Below are 26359 nucleotides of genomic sequence, written 5' to 3' on the forward strand. Positions count from 1 at the left end.
GTCTACCTTAAGCATACAACATGCTTGAAATAATATACTCACATTTATACTTAACATGACGTTTTGTATTAATATATAACTGATATAATCGTCTCTTCCCACGGAGGCGAGACAATGAGCAGCTGTTAGCTGTGAGATCCTTAGGGCGCTTTTTATTGGGAAGTCCTGAGATTGCAACTAGGGGCCGGGCTCTGCCGCTTAGCCATGTCACCAGCTCTCCATCTGAGGACTTAGAAGGCTTCAGTGGGATCCAACTCCATGAAACGATTTCCAAGTTTTGTGTCATATGCCTATTTTTGGAGAGTAAGTTTCAGGTTCTGAAACTAACCTATAGCTCACAAATAAACATTAATATAAGAACTACAACTAATTTTTTGTTGCCAGTCCTGGGACTTGAACTCTGGGCCTGGGTGCTATTCCTGAGCAACTTTTTCTCAAAGCTAGTGCTAGTGGCCACAGAGCCACTTCTGGCTTTTTCTGTGGTTAATTGGAAATAAGAGTCTCATGGACTTTCCTGCCTGGGCTGGAGTCAAACCTGATCCTCAGATCTCAGCCTCCTGAGTAGCTAAGATTACAAGCATGAACTACCAGTGCCCAGCACAAGAACTACAACTAATTTAAGAACTAAAACTACTAACAACCAGGAACAAGAACTGTAGACAGAAGCCAGTCCCTGGGCCAAGCTAACTGCAAGAAGTTATTTTGTTCTCAGCTCATCTTCTGCCTCCACATAAACCTGACTCCAAAACTTGACTCGAGAAAGAGAAAGAAAAAAGATGCTTCTAGAAATGCAGCTTTTCCATGCCCTAGCATATAAATATTTACAGATTTCTTAAAATGCAGAGATCTCTGAGTCCAATAATCATAGGCCTTATGGACACACTGTGATTAGTGGTTTCTACCTCCATCATTGCCCACACACCAATTACAGAAGTTTACCAAGCACAGGAAATACTATCGCTCCACTTTCCATTTGCTGCTCAGAAGCTTCAGACCTATACACTGACTAGTGCCCCACAGAGCCACACCCTTCCACGATGTCAAAGAAATAAAAACTGACCTTCATGAGATGCTGGTTTATCCATTTTGTGAAAGTTTTCTTTTGGACTTTGTCTCGCTCATCTGGAAAATGAAAATGAGATAGAAAATAAGGGTGGTAAGAGTTATGCATAAGAGACTCTTCACCTGTGCAGATGAATGAACACAGATGTGCAGAAGATAGCATTCAGCATGCACAAATTTTCTTATAAATTTCAGCAACGCAGGTCATGTATAAGAAGACAATAAGGGTTCTCTCTTCTGTGCTATATCCCTCAGCACTACTCCATGAAGCAAGTACTTGTCCCCACCACCACGAGGTATTCGCCCTATTCTCTAACTTCAGGGGAGACTGTGTGAACCTTCCAGAGCCCCTGAGCAGTCAGCTCCACAGCAGCAGGAGGGGCAGTACCAGCCTCAGTCAACAGAGACCAGGGCCTACCTTCTTTTGATCACTATGGCTGTGTGGTGGCAGCAGCTGCCACAGGCTCAGAAGTGCAGCTGAAAGCCATGCTGATGTGGGGATGTTTCCAGCAGGAGTTTCTTGAACAGTTGCCACATGGACACTAGTGCAACAGCACACAGGGTCTCCAAGTCCTGAGGCTGCTTCTAACACTGACAACCAGCCTCAGAGACCAGGCCCAGTGCATAAGCAAGGGAGGCTCCAACACGAACATGCTCCCATCGCCTGGCAACAGTGAGGAAAGAGCCAATGTGCACTTGAAGCTCCTGCTTAATGAGGAAAGAGCGAATGTGATCTTTAGGTTCACATTTAAAGCCTCAACTTTCCTCAAGAGCATAACTTAGGGTCGGGGAGGCATTTTCGCCTGGGATGACTGTGATTTAGTCTGCACACTTACTACTTCAAAAGGGAGTGTTCCCTATGACACCATCTAATTTTCCGATTGCAGGCCTCGATTGATTCCTCCTGTCACTTCAGTCAGGGATGGCTAACGCTGAAATTTATATTTGGGGCACTTGCTATTATGGCAACAGAAAGAAATCATCCCATCTAAGACTACCCATCTAAGCTTGGAGCAGAGTTCCACAACACTGCTCTACTTGAAATTATTTCATTTTCAATCAGCTTTAACTGAAAGCACAGGTTTATGTTTGCCTAATAAAGTTCAAAGTAGTTGGAAAAATATAACAGTGAGTGTAAATAGTAATAATAATAGAATTTAGCAGGAAAATGACAGGTTTAAAGAGCAATGGTTATTCAAACCTACATTGTTTCAGTAAAAGCCAATCAAAGCTAAGTGCACTTTGTTCCACACACCATCAATACTGAAGTTCTTCACACACACACACACACACACACACACACTCTACACCACTCACTACCATGGGAGGGACAGATCTCCAAGTGGTCGGATTCCATCCCAATTACTGACAGCCCGCCTTTGGCTCCCCTCCCCCACGTAAGCCAACAGAGGTAATGCCAGCCTCTCCCCCAGCGGGAAGAGTGCAAGTGGCAGGGCACAGGCACCGGTGCTGCCCCTAACAAACAGGCTCAGGACAGGCCGGCAGAACTACTGACCCTAACAAACAGGCTCAGGACAGACCAGCCCTGGTGCTGACCCTAACAAACAGGCTCAGGACAGACCGCAGAGCTACTGACCCATACAACACATCAGCTGCACCAGCTTGGCACTCCAGGCCTGGTCTTCTCTCAGAAGCTGCCCCATCATTCTCCGGGATCTACAGTGGTGACCTAACTCCCTCCCTACACACAGGGTGCGTCAGAGCCCAGCTAACTGTGTGCAGAGAGGAAAACTCTGACTAGACACTCCTACTTACAAGCTTAGAACTAGTCAACACCCCTTTCAAGCAAACACAGGCAAAAGCAGGTTGCTCTACTGTTCTGTCAACCGTAACTACAAAGAATCCAAACTGTCCTTTCCCTTTCCCCTCACACGCTATTGTACAAGAAGCCGCTTCAAAAAGCAGAGTTTTGATTCTTTGTGTTGCTGTGCCATGAGGCAAGCATGAGATGTTGGCTTTTACAGCTGAGTGGAGTCCTCCTGTCCTCACGGAAGCCCCAGGCAGATTGCTCTGTGGTAGAAAGGGACACCCAGCCCAACCTGTTTAACTTAGCCTGAGGTGCTTGCGACGGACTAGATGCACCAAGCTCCCCTTTGCAGGCCAGACATCGCACTCAGGGGAACATCACTGCCAAGAGTTCCTTTATGTACACTTGAATCTTACAAAAACCTAAGATTCTAACATCTATTTTTAATCTAAAGATCTATCTCTAAGCTGGGTAATAATGTGAAATTTAGAGTCTGGAGGAATTAAGAAACTCAAGACCCCAACACCTGGGTGGGTAGGCAGACAAGTGGGTGGCAGGCACGCCCAAGTCTACAGCTAAGTGAGATCTTCAGTCTGATTCTTAAGTCTCTTCCTTATTGGTTAAAGAGAACCCCCTAATCTAAAAACAAGGAGGCTTCAATTTGCAAGAACATCACTCCTGAACATGAATAAATGATCCAGGCGGTATCAAGAAACAAGAACCCTTGCTCTGAACACGCACAGAGCGGTACCACCAGTTTCCTGTCGTCCTCCGACACGCACAGCAGCCCTTCCTGTAAGAAAATGTGCCAACAGTCCTGAGAACCAATAAAAATGGCCACTCCTTATCTTCAGCAATAGGAAGCTGTATTATGTGATCATACCAAGAGAAGATTACAGCTAGATTAACTGTCACCAGCGCACTCTGAAGAAGCACGCGGGTGCTGCCTCCCCTTGCAGCCGTCGGCCTGGCTGCGCTCACAGCTCTAAGCACCTGTCCAGGCACCCCACATCACTTTTCTCATCATCTTATTCCTTCTAGAGCCCGCCTCTACCAGAGAAAGGCTCAGGAATACAGCAACGACACACACTTTCGAGCACATTTAGTATCTGCAGTTGTTCTGTTACACACATAACTCACACACACCTTGCAAATTACAGTCCTAAAGACCCTCACCTACTCATGAAGAAACAGAGGTACTGCATGCCTGCCTGGGGGTCACCATCAGAGCGGGGATGGAGCTTGCAAAAAGCAGACACAGAGTTTGAATTTCATGCTTGGGAAGCAATGTTCTGACAGTTTTTATTTATTTATTGTTAATAAAGAAGCAACTTTATTGAGAAGGTTCCTACACTGACCGGCCAGGGCTGCAGCACAGGCTCGGGAGCTGATACTGCGACTTCTGACAGTTTTTAAAGGAATAACTAATTCATAAAATACAGTCATGGGGGGAGGGCGGGGGAGGAAGAGATGGAACTTCCGGAACACATCAGTGACTGTGTGGAGGAGAGGCAGGAAATCCACGGAGCTGGAAGGAGATCTGTATGAGTAAGGACTGGGCATGGTTTTAATTCTGGCAGTGTTAGGGCTCAAATCTGGGGTCTCACACATACCAAACCAGCGTTCTAGAACCTCGAGCCCGAATTCAGTTTTATCATCAGAATATTTATCAACATATACAAATCACTCATGAGTAATGCACATATGAGCACTGTGTCATACACACAATTTTTGGGTTTTGTAGGGGAAATATTAAAGAATCTGTTCTAACTTCTTTGAACGTATTTAATAGTTGTTTCCCATCTACCTGCGGTATGGGACAAGCCTTCCCTTCACTGCAACCCCTGCCCACAGGACTGTGACAGGAGGGGCAGCCAGGTGGGCTGAGCAGGAGTGGAGGGGTGGGGAGCCCACACTGTTCTAACTGAAACTTCTTCCCAAACGTTCCCACTGCGGCGGTACTGTTGTACTTTCCTACTGCGGCCCCTTCCTCCAGGGGTCTGACTCACCAGGGTGGGGCTGCAGACTGGGAGGCTGCTTCAGCCTCTGCACTTCAGTCACAGCCTGCTCTCCGCCTACACAGCCCATCTCAACTCACCAGTTACTTAGAGCCAGGTCTGTGCAGGCTAAGCACCCAAGCCACCACTGACTACGCCCATAGCGTCCCCCACCTAACTGTGCTACAAAAAAGATTCTCACCAGAAAAATTCTACTAGTTATGTCATCAAACTGTATATCATAAAAGGTTTGCAAAATTCAGGACACAGGGCTGGAATGGCAACAATGTGCTTACTAAATTCTTAGCTAAGTTATTGTAAAGTCCTGTATACAAGAAGCCTACAGCTGATCTCACAATGGTGCTGTCTGCTGTAACTGCTTCCTGCATCTGCAGACCCCACTGCTACAGCTGGCACAAATGTATGGAATGAATACTGGGTAAATCACTTAGAAGACACAGATAAAGAAGGATTAAGGTCAGAGCAGAGGGTCCCCATCTGGGTGGACTTGCTCCTAAGCAGATGGCTGTGGTCAGGTCAAGAATGCATGCATGAATGAATGAATGAATGAATGAGCAGCATGCACAGATCAGGAACTAGGAATTCAGGCAGGAATTTGCCTGCTTGACATTCAATTACCACAAAACTAAATGCAGTGTGTTTTCACTGGCATCTGTCACAAATCCAGAGACAGGACAAGGGCAGAGAATGTGCTAGGTAAGCTGAGATGTACAACAATGGGCGGCGCAAATCTCCCCACAAACGCCTTTGTGTATGCCCTCCATACCATCACTGGCCACATCCCCTGCCTTCCGGTCTGCACGGCTGTCTGGCTGAACACCAGCAGAACTGGTGGCTGAGAACAGAGGAAAAGGAAGTCACATTGTTCCCAAGACTGGTCAAGAATTCAACCTAAAACTCCTGCAGTCTACCCTTTAGTCTACTTTCTCTTACCTGAGCACAGGGAAGACAGAACACAGAGAGAGTTCTAATCACCACAACACAGTTTCCACACTTCAGTGCGTGCCATCATCCCTGCCTTCCCTGTCCCCGTGGCCGAGATCCCTGCAAAAAGTACAGTTTTGTTCTTAAAACTTTATGAGAGTGGCGTTTCTTTCCAGATCAGAGGCCTGGTGACAAATATATCCCAAAGTACACAGATAGTATACACATGGATTAGAACAAATTAACATTTGCAGACCAAAGGCATCTAAAATAATCTGCTGTATTTAGGAATATCTTGGGTAATATAGGGTTTCTAAAGTCTTTAATTGTGAAAATTACCATTCTAACCAATATGCATATGGAAAATGAAACAGTTCACCATAAATTCCAATTGATATAAGATACTCTCAGTAGCACCTATAAAAATAAAGACAGCTAGGTGTCGGTAACTCATGCCTATAATCATAGCTAGCTCAAGCAGCTGAGATCTAAGAATTACGGTTCAAAGCCAGCACAGGTAAAAAAGACTAGGAGACTCTTATCTCCAATTAACGACCAAAAAGTCAGAAGTGGAGCTGTGGCTTAAGAAGTAGAGTGCTAGCCTTGAGCACAAAAGTTTGGGGACAGTCCCCAGGCCCAGAGTTCAAACCCTAGGACCAGCACAAAAATAAAAATTAAAAATAAATTAAAACAGCACTGTGGGTAAGCTCAGTGGTTCAGTACTTGTTGCTGTAATTGTGTGTGTATGTGTACATGTACATGCCTAGATGTACTGTACATGTGTTTCTATGTATGTATGTGTGTAGATATATATATGTGTGAATATCGTTTGCAGATATGTTCACACATATATAAATTATAGTGGATGCATATGCTTTCCCAAGTATTAAAAAAAATGTGGTACCTTAAGTTTCTGAAAATTCCACTTTCCTTCCATGTATAGGCAACTATGCCTACATAAATTAATTAAATAATTAGATGTCAAGACTTTAGAACACTGTATAAAAAGAACTCAGTAGCTAAGGAAGACAGCAACAACAGGAATGGAAAATACAATTCAGGAGCCAGCAGGAGAACATGGAACCTACAGGAACGGGGGCACAGGTTTCAGCACGGACACTGGCTAGGGATTTCAGCTTGGGAAAACAATGCAACTTCTGTCAAACTCAAGTTTCCTTATCTATAAAACCCTTCTCGTATCAGTGTGTTACAGGCAACACCAGAACAAAGTATGAGTAAGGTGAAAGCAAGGTCCTCAACAAAAACTACCTATTGTATATCTAATCAATCAGCAAATATGTATCAAGTAACTCAATTAAATGTCAAGGTCACTACGTTGAGCAATATGTGTGTCACATCATCTCAAAATGATCCACCAGTGGGTGTGGTGCCTGTGGCTCACATCTGTCATCTCAGCTACTCTGAAGGCTTGAGGTTCAAAGCTTTTCTTTTTTTCTTTTTTTTGGGTCCGGTCCTGGGGCCTGAACTCAGGGCCTGGGCGCTGTCCCTCAGCTCTTCAACTCAAGGTTAACACTCTACCACTTGAGCTACAGTGCCATTTCTGGCTTTTTTCCTGTTTGCTTATGTGGTGCTGAGGAATTGAACCCAGGGCCTCATGCGTGCAAGGCAAGCACTCTACCACTGAGCCACCTTCCCAGCCCCATGGTTCAAAGCTTTTCTATATAATTAACCAGCAAAAATCAGGAACTGAAGCATAGTTCAAGTGGTAAGAGTGCCAGCTTTGAGGGAAAAAGCTGAGGGAGAGCTAGCTAGGGCTTAAAGCCCTCTCTCTCTTCAACTACTACTACTACTACTACATTCATCCATGTCTCTTTCTTATTAAAAGAAAACAAGTAAATTTCAAAGAACTTAACCTAGCCCAAAGTTCCTATAAGGAAGCAAACAGTAGAGTTGGGTTCCCCCAAATGAAATAAGGGAAACTGAACCCACACAGAATCTAGCACCAAGAAACTAGGCAAGGACACCCAGCAAGCAGGTGCTTTGCTATACAATTCCAGAAGAGGAAAACCAAGTGTCCCCAATGTTAAGAAATCAATTCAGGGCTGGGAAGGTGGCTCAGTGGTAGAGCGCTTGCCTTGCATGCCTGAGGCCCTGGGTTCCATTCCTCAGCACCATATAAGCAAAAAGAAAAAAGCCAGAAGTGGCGCTGTGGCTCAAGTGGTAGAGCGCTAGCCTTGAGCTGAAGCTGAGGGACAGCGCCCAGGCCCAGAGTTCAGGCCCCACAACCGGACCCCCCCCCCCCAAAAAAAGAAAGAAATCAATTCATTGGAAGTAGACTTTGGTTCAAGTGGTAGAGTACTAGTGTTGTGTAAAAAAGCTATGGGACAGCACCCAAGCCCTGAGTTCAAGCCCATTAATGAGCAAAAATAATAAAACATAAAGAAATAATAGAAATCAGTCATCTCACCAATCTTCATGAACTCCTATATGTAAATGCAGAAAATGTTAAGAGAAATTCTTCATTCTGCACAAGGTCACAATGAAAAATCTTTACCAAGACAACCTTCTGCTTGTCTAGCGATGGAGAGCAGGCCCTGGCCCCAAAGGCGCTCTGGGCCGTGCCTGCTGGTACTATTGACCCGTGCCACGGTCACATACAGAGGGCCCCGACACGCCTGAATGCCTGCTCTAACCAATTGTAATTTTTCACAGAACAGACAGTGCAGTGCAGTTTCGCTTTAACCTCAGGGCCAGCCATGATTCACGCACGGCTCTTTCTAGTCCTATACCACCAAAGAGCCACCCAGTGAGCCAGCAGGGCACCAGAGGAGGGGACACGTGGAGTCAGCGAGGGAGAAGAGAGGGGGCCCTGAGAACCAATGGCAGTGCTAGCCCTGGGCTTGCTGCATCAGGAGCTGGCCCTCTGTCCAGCAGCACAGACGGCTTAGACCCAGACTACCACGTGTGCCCCGTGGGCTTCAGAAGACACACTGCAGCAGACTCAACCCCACTCCAGAAACTCTGCCACCTCCAGGACCCCCCCCCCATACACACACACCAATCCTGAGAGGGCCACAGCTACGATGGGATGGAAAGGCCATTGTTGCCACCTTTCACCCCGGCCCTAATCGCTTCTCTACTTAAACCTGAAGCTCTTGTCTGTGCCTCAAAGCCGAGCCAAGCTGCGCTGCCTCCTCCTGGGGCTGTCTCTCATACCCAGGGCTCCTTGAGAACCTGGGCGCATCCCCCTCTCAGGTGGCCATTCAAAATGATGAGGACTATTTTCAAAGACAAACTTCGGGGCTCCCTCAGAGAACAGGGCTCACTTGTGGCCTACCTGTGGCCTGGCGGTTGCCGATCACCAGGGTCTTCACTACCTTGGCCAATGACTGAAATTGCAGGGCTTCTGAGCCCCACCCAGTAGAAGGCATCAAGGTATTCTAACGGCATGCCTCACCTGACACCTAGTGGCAAAAGCGCAAGGTGAATCTGTATGCGTCTGTGCAGAGGCGGCCCCACGCAGTCCAAGCCCACCCCTGCCTGCCCCCAGCCCAGGGCATCTCCCAGCCAGCTAGACAGTGAGCTCGTGTTGCCTCCACCCACAAGAGAGAACAGCAAGACGGAGTTCGCAGACTGCGAGGTGAGGAGCAGGGCGGGGCTCTGAGAAAGGAGCTTTGCCTCCGTAAACAAGAGACTCTTTTATTTTTAGGTTTATTTTATTGTGAAGGTGCTGTACAGAGGGCTACAGTTACATGAGTAAGGCAATGAGCACACTTCTTGTCGAGCAATGTTACCTCCTCCTTTGTTGTTCTCCCACTACCCCTTCCCTTCCCCACCTCCCTCACTCCTCCCCCCCCAGCCCAAAGTTGTAAAGTTCACTTCCAATATAGTGTAAACAAGAGACTCTTAGTCCCAAGAGCTTAGGCAACTATTTGAATCCTATAACCAGCACCCACAGCAAGACATAAAACATTTCCATCCCCCCAAGAAAGCCCCCCTGCACCCCCAATATCTGCCTCTCTCCTCTAGCACCCCAGCTTCTACATGAGACCACATGCCTGCGGCAACACCCCGCACGGATGGGGCCCACACCAGGGCACCAGCTGCCTTCGCTCTCCACCACGCTGAGGGTGGCCCAGAACCAGCCCTGATGGCTTCCGCCACCTCACACACCCCGCAGCCCAGGCAGGTCAGTGGGGCTCTTGAGTACTGTTTCTAAATGACAGCCACCAGATTCCTTTGGAGAGAATTTTTAGGCAGAAAAAGAATGAACACAAATTAAGGACACGTGTTCTGGACGCACCTTCACCAGCTAGGCAGGTGCTCGTTGCCGTGGCTACCCCCAGGTCATGTGGCAGCTGCCGGGTTACAGTAACAGTGACTGGTGTGGCCAGAGACATGCCAGAACACAGCCAGGAACAAACAACAAGTGCTGTGTCTCAAGAAAGAGTCTGTCTACATGAAACATTGTGGAAATTCATCTAGTGCTATTGCTAGTGAAGTTTTCAAACACAAAACACAAGACTGTCCATTTCTTTCACCAACAGAGATGAGAAGGAAAGAATTCAGCAGTGCTAAAGGCCAATCCAGAGATCGCTGGTGCAAACAGTAACTTCTTTGTAAAATGAAGCTTTCAAAAGGAAGACATCCAGTAAAAGACATACACAGCTCATCCATAGATTCTGGTCTTGGAAAAAATGAGAACAAGATACTCTGACACGGAGAAGGCAGATTTCCTTTGTTCTACTTTGTACCCAGATGGGTTCTGACAATGTATTCCTTCTGAACGCCCCTCTTGTCTTCTGTGCCACCAAGCAGAGGGTGCTGTGGGTAAATGGCTCTGTTGATTCTCGACAGGCCATTCCCATCAGCCCTGGCTCTGCTCACCCAGAAGCCTCGGACCTGAAGTCCAAGATGCCTTACAGTATATCTAAAGATGCAGCCCAACAGCTATAGGTATACATGACCCCCAAAATCAAAACAACACATTTATTATGATTTTAACTCAAACTTGGATTTCAAAAACCTAAGTAAAAAAAAAGATATGATGTCATAGTTACTAGATATAAGTATCTAAAACCTAAAGAATAATTTCTAAGTCAAAACTAGCTATGGATAAAATGTCCTGTCCTTTGTGCTACAAGACCTGAATAAGCTCAGCCAGTCCCAAGCTACCCAGAAGCTGAGCATACTTCAGAGTGAGGAAAGGAATAAGGGAAGACCAGAAGAGGAACTATGACATAACCACAACTGGATTATGCGACCACCACTGGCTTGCAGGAACAACAAACAAAGCCCATTTTCTACTTTAGAATATGTGCTAAGCTTAGGGAAAAAACTCCCCCAATGCACGAACTACATAAGAAGCACATGCAGCCTGCCTTAGGACATTCCAAAGTCCAACAGAGAAAATGCAGCAACGATGCAGGACCAGCGGGACCTCCTGCCCATCTGAAGAGCAAGGGGCAGCCAGTGGGACTTTGGTTCTGGTGAGAGGTGCGGGCAAGGCAGAGGGGGCTGTGGTTTGGAGCGAGATGGAGCAGTAGGGGCCACACAGGCGCCATAGGGCACCAGCTCCAACGGGCCGAAGCTGTTGCTATCACAATGGGAAGGTGTCCAGCGCTGAGGCTGGGACAGCGAGCATCTGCACACAGCAGCGTCCCTTGCCCGTAACACCAGATGTCCCCACACCACTGTTGACAGTCATGAGCATGCAACGTCTCCTTTCCTGACCTAACTGAGCCATGTTCAGTGAGATTCCACCACAGCCACCCACCTCCACTGCTTACCAGTGGTTAGGTAGGTGGCAACCAGATTCATGTAGGACGCCAGAGAAAGTGGCAAAGAAACTGCACTGCTTAAACCTAGGGTCCGCCTAGCGGGGCAAGCTCTGGCTCTGCCCCGTGCCACACTGGCCCATGTTGGTCACCTCCCCGCACCTCCCCTCCAGACCACTCCACGAGTGGGAGGAAAAGTGGTCTCCGGGCGCTCCAGTGCTAGGGCCCGCAGCAAAGCCAGCTCCCCCATTCCTCCCTCCGCGAGCAATGTGCCACAGGTCAAGTACACAGTTACGGAAGGTGTGGGAACATCTAGTCTAGAAAACTGCTCCGATGAGACCCAACACTGCAAATAGATTGATCTGTAGGAATTCAACCTGGAAGTACAATAATTAAGAATTAAAATGTCTCCAGCAAAACACACACATACACACACACACACACGCACACGCACACGCACACACACACACACACACACACACACACACACACACACACACACGCCCCCTTTGAAAGAGACCACAGCCCTGCTCTGACTTCTCCCTACTCTAGGAGCTTCGCTGCTCAGTTTCTTGCGACCCCCAGTGGCTGAACTATAAACTTCAAGTCACCAACTGGCAATTTAATAAGTAATTTTCTAAGACTTTCTACTCAAACCATTTCACAGCAAGTGCCACTTGCCAGCCTGTTTGGCACACGGCCTTGACTTTCACCTCCTTAATCACTTCGTATCCTGGAACTTCTGTCCCTGCTGCACTCTCCCAGGCTTCCTGTACCCTCTGCACCCAGCGCTACAGACCCACCAGAACAAACTCAGAGAAGAGGCCTTGTATTTTTCCTTTGCAGTCCCAGCAATGAGCATCCACCTAGTAGAGAAAAGTTATTTAAACATTCGTGGAAAGAAGGAAGAACACTCAGGAAGAGAGGCCACTGGAAAGAAGGAAGCTCCACGGAGAAAGGGGAAGGAAGAAGAACTAGACAAAACCGATGCTCAGAAAACTGGCGTAAAATTAACTGCCAGCCACATGTGGGCCATGTCTCCATGTGGGAGAGCATCAGCTGGCGCTGTATGGTTCTCTGCTTACATTCTACCATCCCAAGAGTTACAGAAAAGTCGCTGCAGTGTGAAATTAAGCACGAAGTAGAACAGAACTGCATGAATGAGAGTTAATTCCAACCAAACATTTGGAAGAAGTAACACAAATTAAAGGAAGGTTCTAGAGGGAAAGTACCATGCAGAAGCCAGGCATGTGAAAGAGATCTCTGGTCTGAGTCTCCAGCAAAAGAGGAGGAAAGCGCCATGGGAAGGGGATGGGTGGAGGGTAGTTGATGAGCTGTTGACAGGATGTGAGGCTCTGCCAGACAGACAGACAGATCTGAGAGCTGGGGAGGGCACGGGGCTGGGGTCTAGGCACCAGCTGAGACTTCTGTTTCCTGAGGACTACAGGGGGGACTCCCATAGCTGCTCCCCCAGGACTAGGGGACTTTGGGGGCAGCCCCTCCCCCTCCCCTTCACTCCCAGGCAGGGGCACAAAGCTGTGATTTCTCTCACAGCCCCTGTGTGAGATCCACCCATACCAGCTTCCCACAGACTCTCTGACTTCTTTGTGGAAGATGTACTGGCCTAAGACTGGACTCTAAAACTATATGAGAGGCGCAGTGCCTATGCACTTCTGATCATATACAACAATACTTAACAAAATGACCGCCAGGAAATGGAAACAAGAGGGTTTTTTCTTTGTTGCTGTTTTTGTCTTCTTTTCCTTTCAGCTTATTCGTTCATTTATCTTTCCTTGGAAGGGTAGGGGTACACAGAAATGGAGGAACAAAGGTCAACAAATGCAGCAGTGGTACTCACTGGACACTATGTTGAAAGTGAACTATACAATATGGTGCGGGGAACAGGAAGAAAAACTGGGAGAGAACAAGGGAAGGAGTGATACTATCCAAAAAAAGAAATATTCTCTTTGCCTGCTTGTGTAACTGTAACCCCTCTGTGTATCTCCTTCACAGTAAGGACAAAAAAATTGAAAAGAGCTAATGAGGGTGAGGGGTGGGGCTCAGTGGTAGAGCACTTGCTCTGCAGGAGACCAAGGTTCAGTCCCCAGCCCCGTACACACGAAATCAAAGCAGTCAGTCAGTGCTTTTCTTTCCCATCTTTGATATGACTGAGGCCCGAGGCTACTCACTCATAAATGTTTTATAGAAAGATTATGCAGCAGGGCCCATTACATATTGCCTACATTTCTTGGATTTCATCACCAACAGGCCAGCTAGGCTCCAGTTTCACAGGTGAAATTCATTCCATCCCATCATGACCTAGATGATTAGATATCTTCGTGGCCCTCACTTCATAAACAAGCTCCCAGAGCCCAAGGATGTTCACCCTGACTGAGACACGAGATAGCGGTGCCAGCTGCACACAGGAGCGGGCACAAGCCCTGGCCCACTTTACATTCTATTCACAGAAGCCAAGTTGTGCCTACTTATTGTCCACTCTTCTTTTTGTCCAGATAAGTAAACTAAAGACAAGTAAAGAGATGACATAATTAAATAAAGACCATGTAAGCAGAAACTTGACTTCACTTCCTAGGGTAGGATGAGTTCAAGAAACCAGCATAAAGACAATCCTAGACACTGCACACACTGATACAACATAGTTCAAGAAACCAGCATAAAGACAATCCTAGGCACTGCACACACTGATATAACATAGTTCAAGAAACCAGCATAAAGACAATCCTAGACACTGCACACACTGATACAACATAGTTCAAGAAACCAGCATAAAGACAATCCTAGACACTGCACACACTGATACAACATAGTTTGGGTATGTTATAGGCTGAAGTACTTCATTAAGAGAGGCACCGGTTCCCACCAGGGATAGCAAAGGTAACTATAAAGCATTAGAACACCCTCCACCAAAGGTAACATGCAAAATTTCTACTCTGGAAACTCCGTGCTGAGGCTGGAACCACCCATGCTGGCCTGACCTGAGCTGCGCGCCCAGGCTCACTTGGCCTCTTCCGTGTGGCCCCTTCTTGTGCAAGCAAGCGACGAAGTAAACCCAGAGGTGTGGGCGAGCTGTTGTCCTGATGCACAGTGAATTTACTTTTTAACAAGGGAAGGACTCTAAAATGATGATTTTAAAACAACACAAGCCAGGCGCTGGTGGCTTGAGCCAGAAATCCCAGCTACACAGGAGGCTGAGATCTGAGGATCACAGTTCCAAGCAAGCTGGGCAGGAAAGTATGAGACTCTTATCTCCAGTAAACTACCAGAAAAAGCCAGAAGTGGTACTCCAGCTCAAGTGATAGGGTGCTAGCCTTGAGTACAAAGAAGCTCAGGAACAGCACCCAGGCCCCAAGTTCAAGCCCCAGGACCAGCAACCAAAAAAAAAAAAAAAAAAAAAAATACAGTAAACACACAGATGTAACAGAAACTGAGACACAGGAGAGAGCACTTAATATGTAATAATATGTTGATTTGTTAACAGATTATTAATATATTCCTATAGGATAATATTATTAAATAATATACTAGGTTAATATTTAATATATTAGCCCTGGAGAGCCAGGGAGATGGGATGGTACAAGGAAAAGCAGTAGCTCACAGTGTCAGAATAACGTAGAGGATATCAGTGATAAGCCTGAAGTCATTCCTACCTACTTCTTCTGCCAGGACTTAGGGCAAATAAGCAAACAGGAACCCAGAAACAGCTCTAACGCCCATGTCTTGATTTTTAAATATGAAGAATGAAGGAAAACTCTCCAGGAAAATAATGGATTGCAGACCTGGAAAAGTACAGAGCCTGAGGCACGGTGCTAGGTCAGACAGCACAGATGTGATCACGGGCTGAGAGAAGCCAGGCTGACTAAGCAATAGCTCTACTAAAGTTTCCTAAAGTGATATGCTATCAATTCTCAAGAATATGAATAATACCTTAAAGTGAAACATTTCCCACCGGGCGCTGGTGGCTCACGCCTGTAATCCTAGCTACTCAGGAGGCTGAGGTCTGAGGATCGAGGTTTGAAGCCAGCCCAGTCAGGAAAGCCCATGAGACTTTTATCTCCAATTAAAACCAAAAAACTAGAAGTGGAGGTGTGGTTTAAGGGGTAGAGTGCTAGCTTTGAGAAAAAGGAGCTCAGGGTCCCAGGCCTAGAGTTCAAGCCCCAAGACTAATGGAAAAAGGAAGAGGAGGAAAAAGAGGAGGAAGAAGAAGAGGAGGAAGAAGAGGAAGAGGAAGAAGAGGAGGAAGAGGAAGAAGAGAAGGAGGAAGAGGTGGAAGATGTGGAAGAGGAGGAAGAAGATGAGGAGGAATGATTATAATTTCTGATTTTCTCTGGGACATCTGGTGGAAGTATAAATGGTATTCAGAAAATGAAGTGTCAAATGCTAATTCACTATTGCTGCCTTAAGAAGAAATGTCAAGCTTTTTTTGGTAAAATCAATGCATTTTTAGGCTAAGCCAAAAGGTTTGTGTTAACACCAGCTGCCAGCTGCCCTCCAGTGGTGGGATTAAGTAACCCTGCAGTATAGCCTTCAGTCCAACATAGCACGCGCTGTGCACCGTTGTGATCTCCCATAGAGATGCGCTTCAGCAAAGACCAGGGTGACATGCAGACAGGGAGTTCACAACAGGCAGAGGACTGTCACCACCTTATTTTCTTGGCTGTCACTATTACTCAGTTTGGACTGAATGGAGTAGATGAACTCAGCTTATCTCTGCTCTCCTGAAACTACTGCACTGACAGCAACAGAATTTTCTTCTAGAATGTAGCCCACCACCAAGCAGACAGGCCACCTCTGGGAGATGACAAGCCAAGAGTGAGCTGAAGCCTGAGGCAGAGACCAGGCCTAACCTCAGGCCAACCCTAAAGCCCCCTGAAGCCCCACTAAGGTGGAAGGCAGCAGGCAGCTACCAAGCTGGAGCAGGGTTTGAAACAAGAAGGCACCATCCCAACATGGCTCTCCTCAACATGGCTGCTCAGCCTCCAGGAGCAGAGCTTCATCTCTTGGAGACCTACACGGGGAGAGATAGATGTGGAAGGGAGACGAAACAGGAGTCTCGCCAACTCAGCATTCTCCACCAACTCCCACTCACAGTGCTCCTGCAGGCAGAGCTGGAACCTGACCTAGCTCCAGACGCTCTCATCAGAATTCTCCCAGCAGATCGTCTAACAAGAAGGGTAAAGTGAAAACCCGCAACACAGAACGTCTCACTACTGGGCCGGGAAGGTGGCTCAGAGGTAGAGCACTTGCCTTGCATGCTTGAGGCCCTGGGTTCAATTCCTCAGCACCACATAAGAAAAAAGCTGTAAGTGGCGCTGTGGCTCAAGTGGTAGAGCGCTAGCCTTGAGCTGAAGAGCTGAGGGACAGCGTCCAGGCCCAGAGTTCAGGCCCCACGACCGGACCCTCCCCCCACCAAAAAAAAAGAATGTCTCACTACTGTTAGACACAGTCAGGAACTCTCCCAGGAAACCTACTAAAAAGCCCCTCAGTAAATGATAGCTTTCTAAAAAGAAGCAGTTCAGAGAAAACATAACCTAGAAGAAGCACAGACACTTAACCAATGCTTACTAAGACCCTTCAAGAAGAAGACAGACACGGCATCCATTAGACAGATGTCCTGGAAGCCTGATGGGACAATGTGAGCTCGAAGAAACAATCATGTGAAACACACTAACGTCCACATCACAGGAAGCTGCCACACATTCCCAAAGGGGAAATTTCCAACCCCCGAGCATCTACTCCACTGCTACTTTTGATTATTTAATTTTGATTCATCTAGTTACTATAGAAAGTTAAGAAATAATCAGAAAACAACATAAGGAGAATCAGTGATCTATAACTTCATAGTAATTTGTTTTATAAGACTGTAATTAAAATTATATTCTCTGATCTCCGTGAACGAGCCAATTTCTTCTTAGCTTCATAGATTCAAAAATCACTTTAAAACTCTGGAGGAAAAGATTTCAATCTTTTCAACATGGTAGCTCCTTAGCAGCTATGACTTGAGCAAAAGAGACCATGCAAGATCTTAGTCATTGCTTTTGCTTGAGTTTACTACTGCTGGTTCCAACAAATTCAGAATGTCTCGGTGGGATTCAGAAACTGAGGACTGTATCAAATATTGACACTTACTGCGAGCTAGACTCTGACAGGACCTGGAGACAAAGGCCTCTTTGAGGACAGAGCCTGGGCTCATGGGAACAGACTTTACCTTCCCCAGCACTGCCCTGCATTCCAGCAGCAGGACCTCTGCCCGGCTCTGCACACAGCTGCACTCACATGCTGGGAGCCTGGGGGCAGTGCGCAGCCCCTCTCACAGGGAGCAGTTTATGCCTGCTTCGGGAGGTGCCAGCACTGGGCTGCCAGCCAACCCCCCCAACCCCCCACCCGCAGCTGTTCATGGTGCTGGACCAGTCCTTACTGCAGTGAACTCCAGACTGTTGGAAAGGTCAAAATTCAACTTCAAAAAAAGAATCATTATACTTAAGAAGGCCCAGAAGGGGCTGGGAAGGTGGCTCAGTGGTAGAGCGCTTGCCTTGCATGCCTGAGGCCCTGGGTTTGATTCCTCAGCACCACATAAGCAAAAAGAAAAAAGCTGGAAGTGGCGCTGTGGCTCAAGTGGTAGAGCGCTAGCCTTGAGCTGAAGAGCTGAGGGACAGCGCCCAGGCCCAGAGTTCAGGCCCACGACCCGGACCCAAAAAAAAAAAAAGGCCCAGAACACAGAACGAATATCGTACAGTAAAACACGGCACAGCACAGCCCTGACGAGCACATGCACATGCCATCACCCACGCTCTGCAGGTGGGAAAATGGGTTCAGAGGGGCCACTTGGTGGAAACAAGGCAGTAGAACTTGGGCACTCTTCTACCATTAACATTAGACAGGACAACGACATTAACTAGAGAGAGCCTCGGCCCTCCAAAAACAGTTTTTTTCTTTGTTTCTTTTTGTGCTGGTACAGGGGCTTATTCAACGCAGGGCCTGGGCCATGTCCCTTAGCATTTTCGCTCAAGGCTAACACAGCACTCTATCACTTGAGCCACAGAGCCACTTCTGACATTTTGGTGGTTAATTGGAGATAAGAGTCTCATGACCTTCTCTGCCCAGGCTGACTTCAAACCTTGATTCTTAGATGTCAGCCTCCTGAGAAGCTAATATTACAGCCATGAACTACTAGTACCCAACTAGAAATCACTTTTAAAGTATATGCTATAATCTATTGTATACTTGGCTCTCTTCTCCAGGAGAGGTTTTCTTCTTAATCTCAGAAATAACAGCACTGCTGCTCAAATATACCTTGTTTCTTAAGTGTGGTCAGGAACATGGGAGAGGGCAGTTTTGAACACCCTCTTATTTGGGCCAATGGCTGCCTCTGGTTTTTGACAGGACGGGCCACCAAGTTTCCTGTTGTCATTTTCTGCACCAAAGAGGCAGAGTTTCCTCCCACGAGAAAATGCCATTCTGCAAGGAGATGCCTTTCCAGCTTCAACAGCCACAAGCAGAATCTCACAGGCTGACCACACTGGCCAGCAAAGACCAGTTCGCTCCACCAAGCAAGAGCTCAAACGCAATCTCCTGGTCATTTTGATCATTAGAAACCCTGAAGAGACAAACTATGCTTTTCCTTAATTCCCCTTGCAACCGTGTGTGGATTTCTTTAGGACTATGTGCCAGAAGAGAGGACTGTATTAACTGACACACAATGGTCATCTGACCACACTAACCTTGGTCCATGAAACACATCACAGGAAATGAGAAGAAGTACATGAAACCAATGAGATCCAGGAAAGATCTCATTAAAACATTCCTGTACTGGGGACAGTAATTACCAGTCAGCCTTCACAAACAAAACACCACCCCATGTGACTAATTCATAAAAAGTAGAATTAAGCAAGTCTTACTGCTGTGTTTTTACATGTGACAACTGAATTTTGCATCGACATTAGTGACTCCTTCCCTTTTATCTTCAATTTGTGAAATACTTTCCCCAGTAGCATCTTGGTGCTGTTTAACTTCTTTCACCCATGTGGATCTGAATGAATATGGCTCATGCCTCTGTCGCTACCAGGGAGATGGCAAGGAGCCAGACAGGTCTCTCGAGCTCAGACTGCTGAACAGAGTATGTTGAATTGGCTCAACAAAATTGCAGAAATTACATTGATCTCCTTGAATTCTGAATACTTTTTACCCAATTTCTTTTAGGGCTCAAATTGTGAGGTTTCTTTTTTAATTATAATTTAAAGGTCATTTCTATGCTTTTAAGCCTTATTTTAAAATATCTAAGTAAATAAAGACACTCAGTGAACATTTTCTCACTAAAATTACTCAGATAATGTTTTTAGACTTTAAAACAAGTTCCAAGTGTGACAGGGTTCATGAACTAACTTGATCCATCATTCATAAATCATGTGTATCATGCTGTTTCTATGAGAGCACAATCATCTGGGTCCAGGCAAACAAACTAGAAGCCAATTTTAAAAACTTCCTGTGGCTGCCAGCAGACAGAATACCTTCCTCATGACTCAACACGTTTATATGGTAACAAGGTATAACAGGGTCTCCACAAAACCAGACTGGGCAACTGAAGATAAAATTTCCATGTTATCTTTGAAAACAAAACTGAGCTTGCAATTTTACCTATCTCTGAGCTACTTACAGTAATTTCACCAGTTCTTAACAACAACCATAATTCACCTTTATGGAAAAAAAAAATTTAAGAACACCGCTTAGTATTTCCCAGTTCTGCATAGCAACTCTAGAATGAAACAACTGGTTAAACAATTTGGCTAAACAATTCTTACGCACTAAAGTGAGCCCAGGATGCCATTCTATCCACAGAGAGCAAAGAGTAAGAGACAAAAACTCTAGAACCTCTAGAACACACATACGTGCGACTTGAGTTAGACAACAACGTCTTAGGTATGACATCAATAGCATGAACCACAAAAGAAAAAACTGATTTTCTCCTCCAACTCTTCAATGAAATTGAAAGAGAAAGCTCACTACCGAACACATTCTATGAAGCCATCATAACCCTCATCCCAAAACCAGGTAGGGACTCATCAAAGAAAGAGAACTATAGACCCATTTCTTTGATGAACATTGATGCGAAACTTCTCAACAAAATTTTGGCCAATCGACTTCAACAATTCATCCAAAAAATCATACACCACGATCAAACAGGATTCATTTCAGGGATGCAAAGCTGGTTCAATATACGCAAATCAATTAATATTATTCATCACATCAACAGGAGCAAGAATAAGAACCACATGGTTATCTCAATAGACGCAGAAAAAGCATTTGACAAGATCCAACACCCCTTTATGATGAAGGTTTTGGAAAAATTAGGAATCCATGGAACATTCCTCAATACAATAAAGGCTGTATATGACAAACCTACAGCCAGCATTATACTCAATGGTGAAAAACTAAAGCCATTTCCTCTTAACTCAGGAACAAGACAAGGATGCCCACTCTCTCCACTTCTCTTCAATCTAGTATTAGAATGCCTAGCTACAGCAATAAGACAAGATGCAGACATAAAGGGGATCCAAATAGGGAAAGAAGAAATAAAACTCTCCCTCTTTGCAGATGACATGATCTTGTATTTAAAGAATCCCATAGACTCCACTCCCACATTACTCAAGCTGATTCAAAACTTTGGCAAAGTAGCAGGTTATAAAATTAACCCCCAAAAATCAATGGCTTTTCTGTATGCCAACAATGAGAAAAGTGTGGCTGAAATTAGGAAAGCAACTCCATTTGTAATAGCCTCACAAAAAATAAAATACCTAGGAATTAACTTAACTAAAGAAGTGAAGGACCTCTATGATGAAAACTTTAAAATCTTGAAAAAGGAAATCAACACAGAACTTAAAAAATGGCAAAACCTCCCATGCTCCTGGATTGGAAAGATTAACATCGTGAAAATGGCAATACTGCCCAAGGCTATCTACAAATTCAACGCAATACCTATCAAAATTCCACCCTCATTCTTCAAGGAAATAGAAGAGGCAATCCAAAAATTCATATGGAACAATAAAAGACCCCGAATAGCAAAAACGCTCCTCAACGGAAAGAATACTGCTGGAGGAATATCAATACCAAATTTCAAACTCTACTATAAAGCCATAGTAATCAAAACAGCTTGGTATTGGCATAAGAACAGACCTCAGGACCAATGGAATAGAATTGAAAACCCAGAAATGAACCTACAGACCTATAGCCATCTAATCTTCGATAAGGGAGCTAAAACAATAGAATGGAAGACAGACAGCCTCTTCAGTAAATGGTGCTGGCAAAACTGGTTAACTACATGTAGAAAACTAAAGCTAGATCCTTATATATCACCCTGCACCAGAATCAACTCCAAATGGATCAAAGACCTTGAACTCAAAGCAGACACTCTGAAAACATTACAGGATGGAATAGGAGAAACCCTGGGTCTCCTTGGCTCAGGCCGAAATTTTCTGAATAGAGACCCGGAAACACAACAAATCAAAGAAAGGCTGGACAAATGGGATTGTATAAGGTTGCAGAGCTTCTGCAGGGCAAATGACATAGCTAGCAAGATCAATAGAAAGCCCACGGACTGGGAGAAGATCTTTACTAGCCATACAACGGACAAGGGTCTCATATCTAAAATATACTTGGAACTCAAAAAATTAAACCACCCAACAACAAATCCTCAAAGAAACAACTGCCCAATAAGTAAGTGGGCGAAAGACTTAAAGAGAAGCTTCTCTGAAGAAGAAAGAAGGATGGCCAATAGACACATGAAGAAATGTTCAACATCCCTAGCCATAAAAGAAATGCAAATCAAAACAACATTGAGATATCACCTCACTCCAGTTAGAACAGCAAAAATCAAGAACTCTAACAACAACAGATGCTGGAGGGGATGTGGACAGAAAGGAACCTTACTTCATTGTTGGTGGGAATGTAAACTTGTTCAACCACTTTGGAAAGCAGTATGGAGGTTCCTCAAAAGACTCCACATAGAGCTCCCCAACGACCCAGCAATCCCACTTTTGGGCATTTACCCAAATGATCACAAACAAGGCCACACTAAAGCTACCAGCACAACTATGTTTATTGCAGCATTATTTACCATAGCTAAGACATGGAACCAACCCAGATGCCCCTCAGTAGATGAATGGATCAAGAAGATGTGGTATATATACACAATGGAATTCTATGCCTCCATCAGAAAGAATGACATTTCCCCATTTGTTAGGAAATGGAAAGGCTTGGAAAAAATTATATTAAGTGAAGTAAGCCAGGCCCAAAGAAACATAGGTCCCATGGTTTCCCTTATTTGCAATATCTAGTATAGGTATGAGTCAAGCGGAAAAAGTCAGATAATGTGATGTTAGGAAAACAAAACCTCAAATATGTATTTTAATGTTTTTGTTTCTTTCATGCATGTGTTTCTAATGCATTTATAAGATTATTTCTTTGTTGCTTTGTATGTCCCTCCCCCACAGTGTAACCCCTGCTTTCACTATATTTGATGTCAGTATAACATGTGGAGGAGACGGGGACAAACAAGTCGTTTAAGGATTCAGGTGGACCTGTTGCAACAATGAGAAGTACAAAATGTCATGTCAAAACCAGCTTTACAATGTCGGTGGGGGGGGGAGGAGGGGGGGTATGATTGGGTGGGAGGGAGGGGGGAGGCTGGGAAGGGAGGTGAAGGGTAAACAAAGGAGGAGGATGCAATGCTCGGTAAGAAATGTATGCATTATTCTGCCCATGTAATTGTAACCCCTCTGTACAGTATGTTCTCAAATAAAATAAAATAAAATTAAAAAAAAAAAAAAAAAAAAGAAAAAACTGATTAACTGGACCCAATGAACATTCAAAATGCGGCTCTTCAAAATGACCAAGGTGATGGCCAGTTTCCTGTGCCAGATGGCTCCCCTTAGAGCTTTTCTCTTCTTTTCAGTTATTATTTTTAAGTAGCTATACAAAGGAGTTGCCATTTTACAAAGCAGTTTTTGAACACAGAGCATTTTGATCAATGTCACCCCCTTTCAACATTCTCACCCCATCTCTCCCCTCTTTCCCTCACTCTTAATTCTGTGGGGCATACACTAGATTTTTATCTGCATTACCCCCTTCTCTTCATTTGTCTACCCCTTTCCTGGTGACCCTACCCCATCCCTTTCAAGTGCCTTGCTTAGGAATTACACTGTTTGAGGTCTCCCTTGAGAACTATTGTATTTCCATTAATACATTTGTGTACACTTGCATACCACCTAATACATTTACTTACTAGTTTGTAAGCTAATTCTAGTTTCCAAATATAAGGGAATATAAGGGGAAACTTCCTTCACTTAACACAGGTTTTTCCAGGTCATTCCATGCTTTACAAATGGTACCATATCATTCTTTCTAATGGATGAGTACAATTCCATTGTGTATATATACCACATTTTCTTGATCCAGTTCGTTCACTGAGGGGCATCGGGGCTAATTCCATACCTTGCCTATGGTGAATAGTGCTGCAATAAACACAGTTGTGCTGGTGGCTTTACTGCGTATCCTGGTTTGTAATCTTTGGGTAAATGCTCAGGAGTGGAATTGCTGGATCATATGTGGTTTTATGTTTAATTTTTTGAGGAACCTCCATACCACTTTCCAGAGTGGTTGAACATGCTTACCTTCCCACCAAAGTGTAATAATGGAGCTCTCTTTTGGCCAGTCCATACTAGCATTTGTTTCCTTGATAGTGGCCATTCTAACTGGGGTGGTAGAATCTCAGGTTTGCTTTGACTGACATTTCCTTTGTGGTCAGAGATGTTGGGTGTTTTTCCATGTGTCAATTGGCCATTTTCACTACGTCAGAGAAACATCTTTAGCTCACTATCCCATTTATTGATTGGGTTGTTGGTTTTCAGGGGTTTAGTTTTTCTGGAAAGGGAAGTGACAACACCTGTCCAACAGTGCTCTCCTGACCATGTGTTCATCAGCTGACATTCTCATTGACATACTGGTCACCTCAGAACCCAATACCCAGAAAGCAGGGACATCCTGAACGTACCCGATGTGGGACATGATAACAAGACACAGTTTTCCCCCCTCAAAGCTAAGAGCCGGACCCTGGGCCATCTGACTTTATCCCATAACTCCAGGGACATGCACACAAACCCTAGCCGATGCTTGCCATTCTTCAAACTAGTACTCTGATCGATTGAGATCTCATGCTAACTATGGTTCACAAATATAAAACATTTGCTTAGGTCTGATGGAATAATAGTTGCTATGATACAATTCAGCAAAAGTGTGAGGACAAAGCTCTAAGGTGTCAATTCGCCATCTTGGCCACCTGTTAGGTTTTCATGTGGCCCCGTTAAGCCCCCACCCTGTGTCCCTACCTATTTACAAAAATCCGTTACATTTCTACTTCCCCAATGCTGTACTGCTGTCCCAGTGAGACCTACAAATTCCTGCCCCATTCCTCTTACACTCCTTCTCGGAACATGATTCTCCCTCCAGTTCCCATAGCCACATAACACCTCCCTCTCAGAATTAACTCTTCCCCAATTCCCACACCTAGGTAATGTAACCACCCATGACTGCCCCCTAAATTTTGTTTAAACTTCTCCCACAGCTGTCCTCCAATGCTGCCTCTATTCCTCTTGGAGCAGCTCGGCAGGTCTGTCCCCCAATAAAGACTTGAGCCTTATCGGTCGCTCACCTCTCATTTCTTACAAAACTGAGCCATTCAGGAACATGAGTGGCTTGAAATGAACAACAGCACCAAATATAATGGAAAAAAGCTTAACAGGGGCTGGGAAAGTGGCTCAGTGGTAGAATGCTTGTCTTGCATGCTTGAGGCCCTGGGTTCGATTCCCCAGCACCACATAAGAAAAAAGAAAAAAGCCAGAAGTGGTGCTGTGGCTCAAATGGTAGAGTGCTAGCCTTGAGCTGAAGAGCTGAGGAACAGCGCCCAGGCCCAGAGTTCAGGCCCCACGACCAGACCCAAAAAAAAAAGCTTAACATTCCTATTTTGCATTCTTACAAGGAAAAAAATACCACAGACCTTGTGATCATTTATTAAAATAATGAAATTGTGTACAATATCTCATCGACATTTTTAATACAGGGAACTATGACTGTGGCTATTTAAAATCAGCATGAAATTTCTATCACTGTTATTAAATTTGTTTTCCTTTAACCAGTAGTATTTTACCATTTGTTTTTCCTTACTAAGATTCAATGGAGATGTTAAATGACCCACTGATATTTTTACAATTAGCAGATGGAACACAATCTAATAATAGACCTGGACCGCATTTTCTGCCACCTGCTAGCAGACCAGGTTTCTTAGCAGTGAGAGGGCTTTCAGTCGTTTCTGAGTAATGGCTGCGGGATTTGCAGGGGGTGAATGCCACTCTCTGATGTGGATCCCAGCCTTGCCAGCCACCCACATCCTGACCTCCTTGGAGGGCTGCACTGTTAAGTCACTCAGCGTCTGATGGCAAGGGGAACAGCTGGGAGGCAGGACTGTGGGAGGACCACCTACAGGACTGGCTCCCGGGTCCCACCTGCTCTTGAAACACAGGCATCTCTCCTCTGCTTGTGATCAGCTTTGTGATCTCCAGATACCATCCCAACCCAAATTCCACAGTCCCTCCCACTCCAAACTGGTGTCATCAGCCACAAATATTGAAAGAATGGGGAGCATCTCCACTGTCCCTCCCTGGGGGAGAACAGCTTCTAGATGTTCCTAGCAGTTTTCCCCTCAGGGTGCCATGCAAGGCTGCAAATGGGGACAGGCCTTCCAGATGCCACTAAACAGTCCCGTCCACACTCCAGCTATTTGG

The 26359-nt window shown here is 45.3% G+C and overlaps 1 protein-coding gene across 4 annotated transcripts in view; it reads right to left on the minus strand.

The window, feature by feature from the left end:
- Positions 1 to 26359, minus strand: part of Dst (dystonin) — a 327245-nt gene that overhangs the window by 206073 nt on the left and 94813 nt on the right. For all 4 annotated transcript variants that reach the window (XM_042696942.1, XM_042696940.1, XM_042696939.1 and 1 more), the window contains one exon: positions 1061 to 1122. In XM_042696942.1, the coding sequence (XP_042552876.1) occupies positions 1061 to 1122 (62 nt within the window). The remainder of the gene's footprint in view (positions 1 to 1060; positions 1123 to 26359) is intronic.

The sequence above is a fragment of the Dipodomys spectabilis genome, unplaced genomic scaffold (assembly GCF_019054845.1).
Source record: "Dipodomys spectabilis isolate Male_0828 unplaced genomic scaffold, ASM1905484v1 ptg000213l, whole genome shotgun sequence".
NCBI lineage: Eukaryota > Metazoa > Chordata > Mammalia > Rodentia > Heteromyidae > Dipodomys > Dipodomys spectabilis.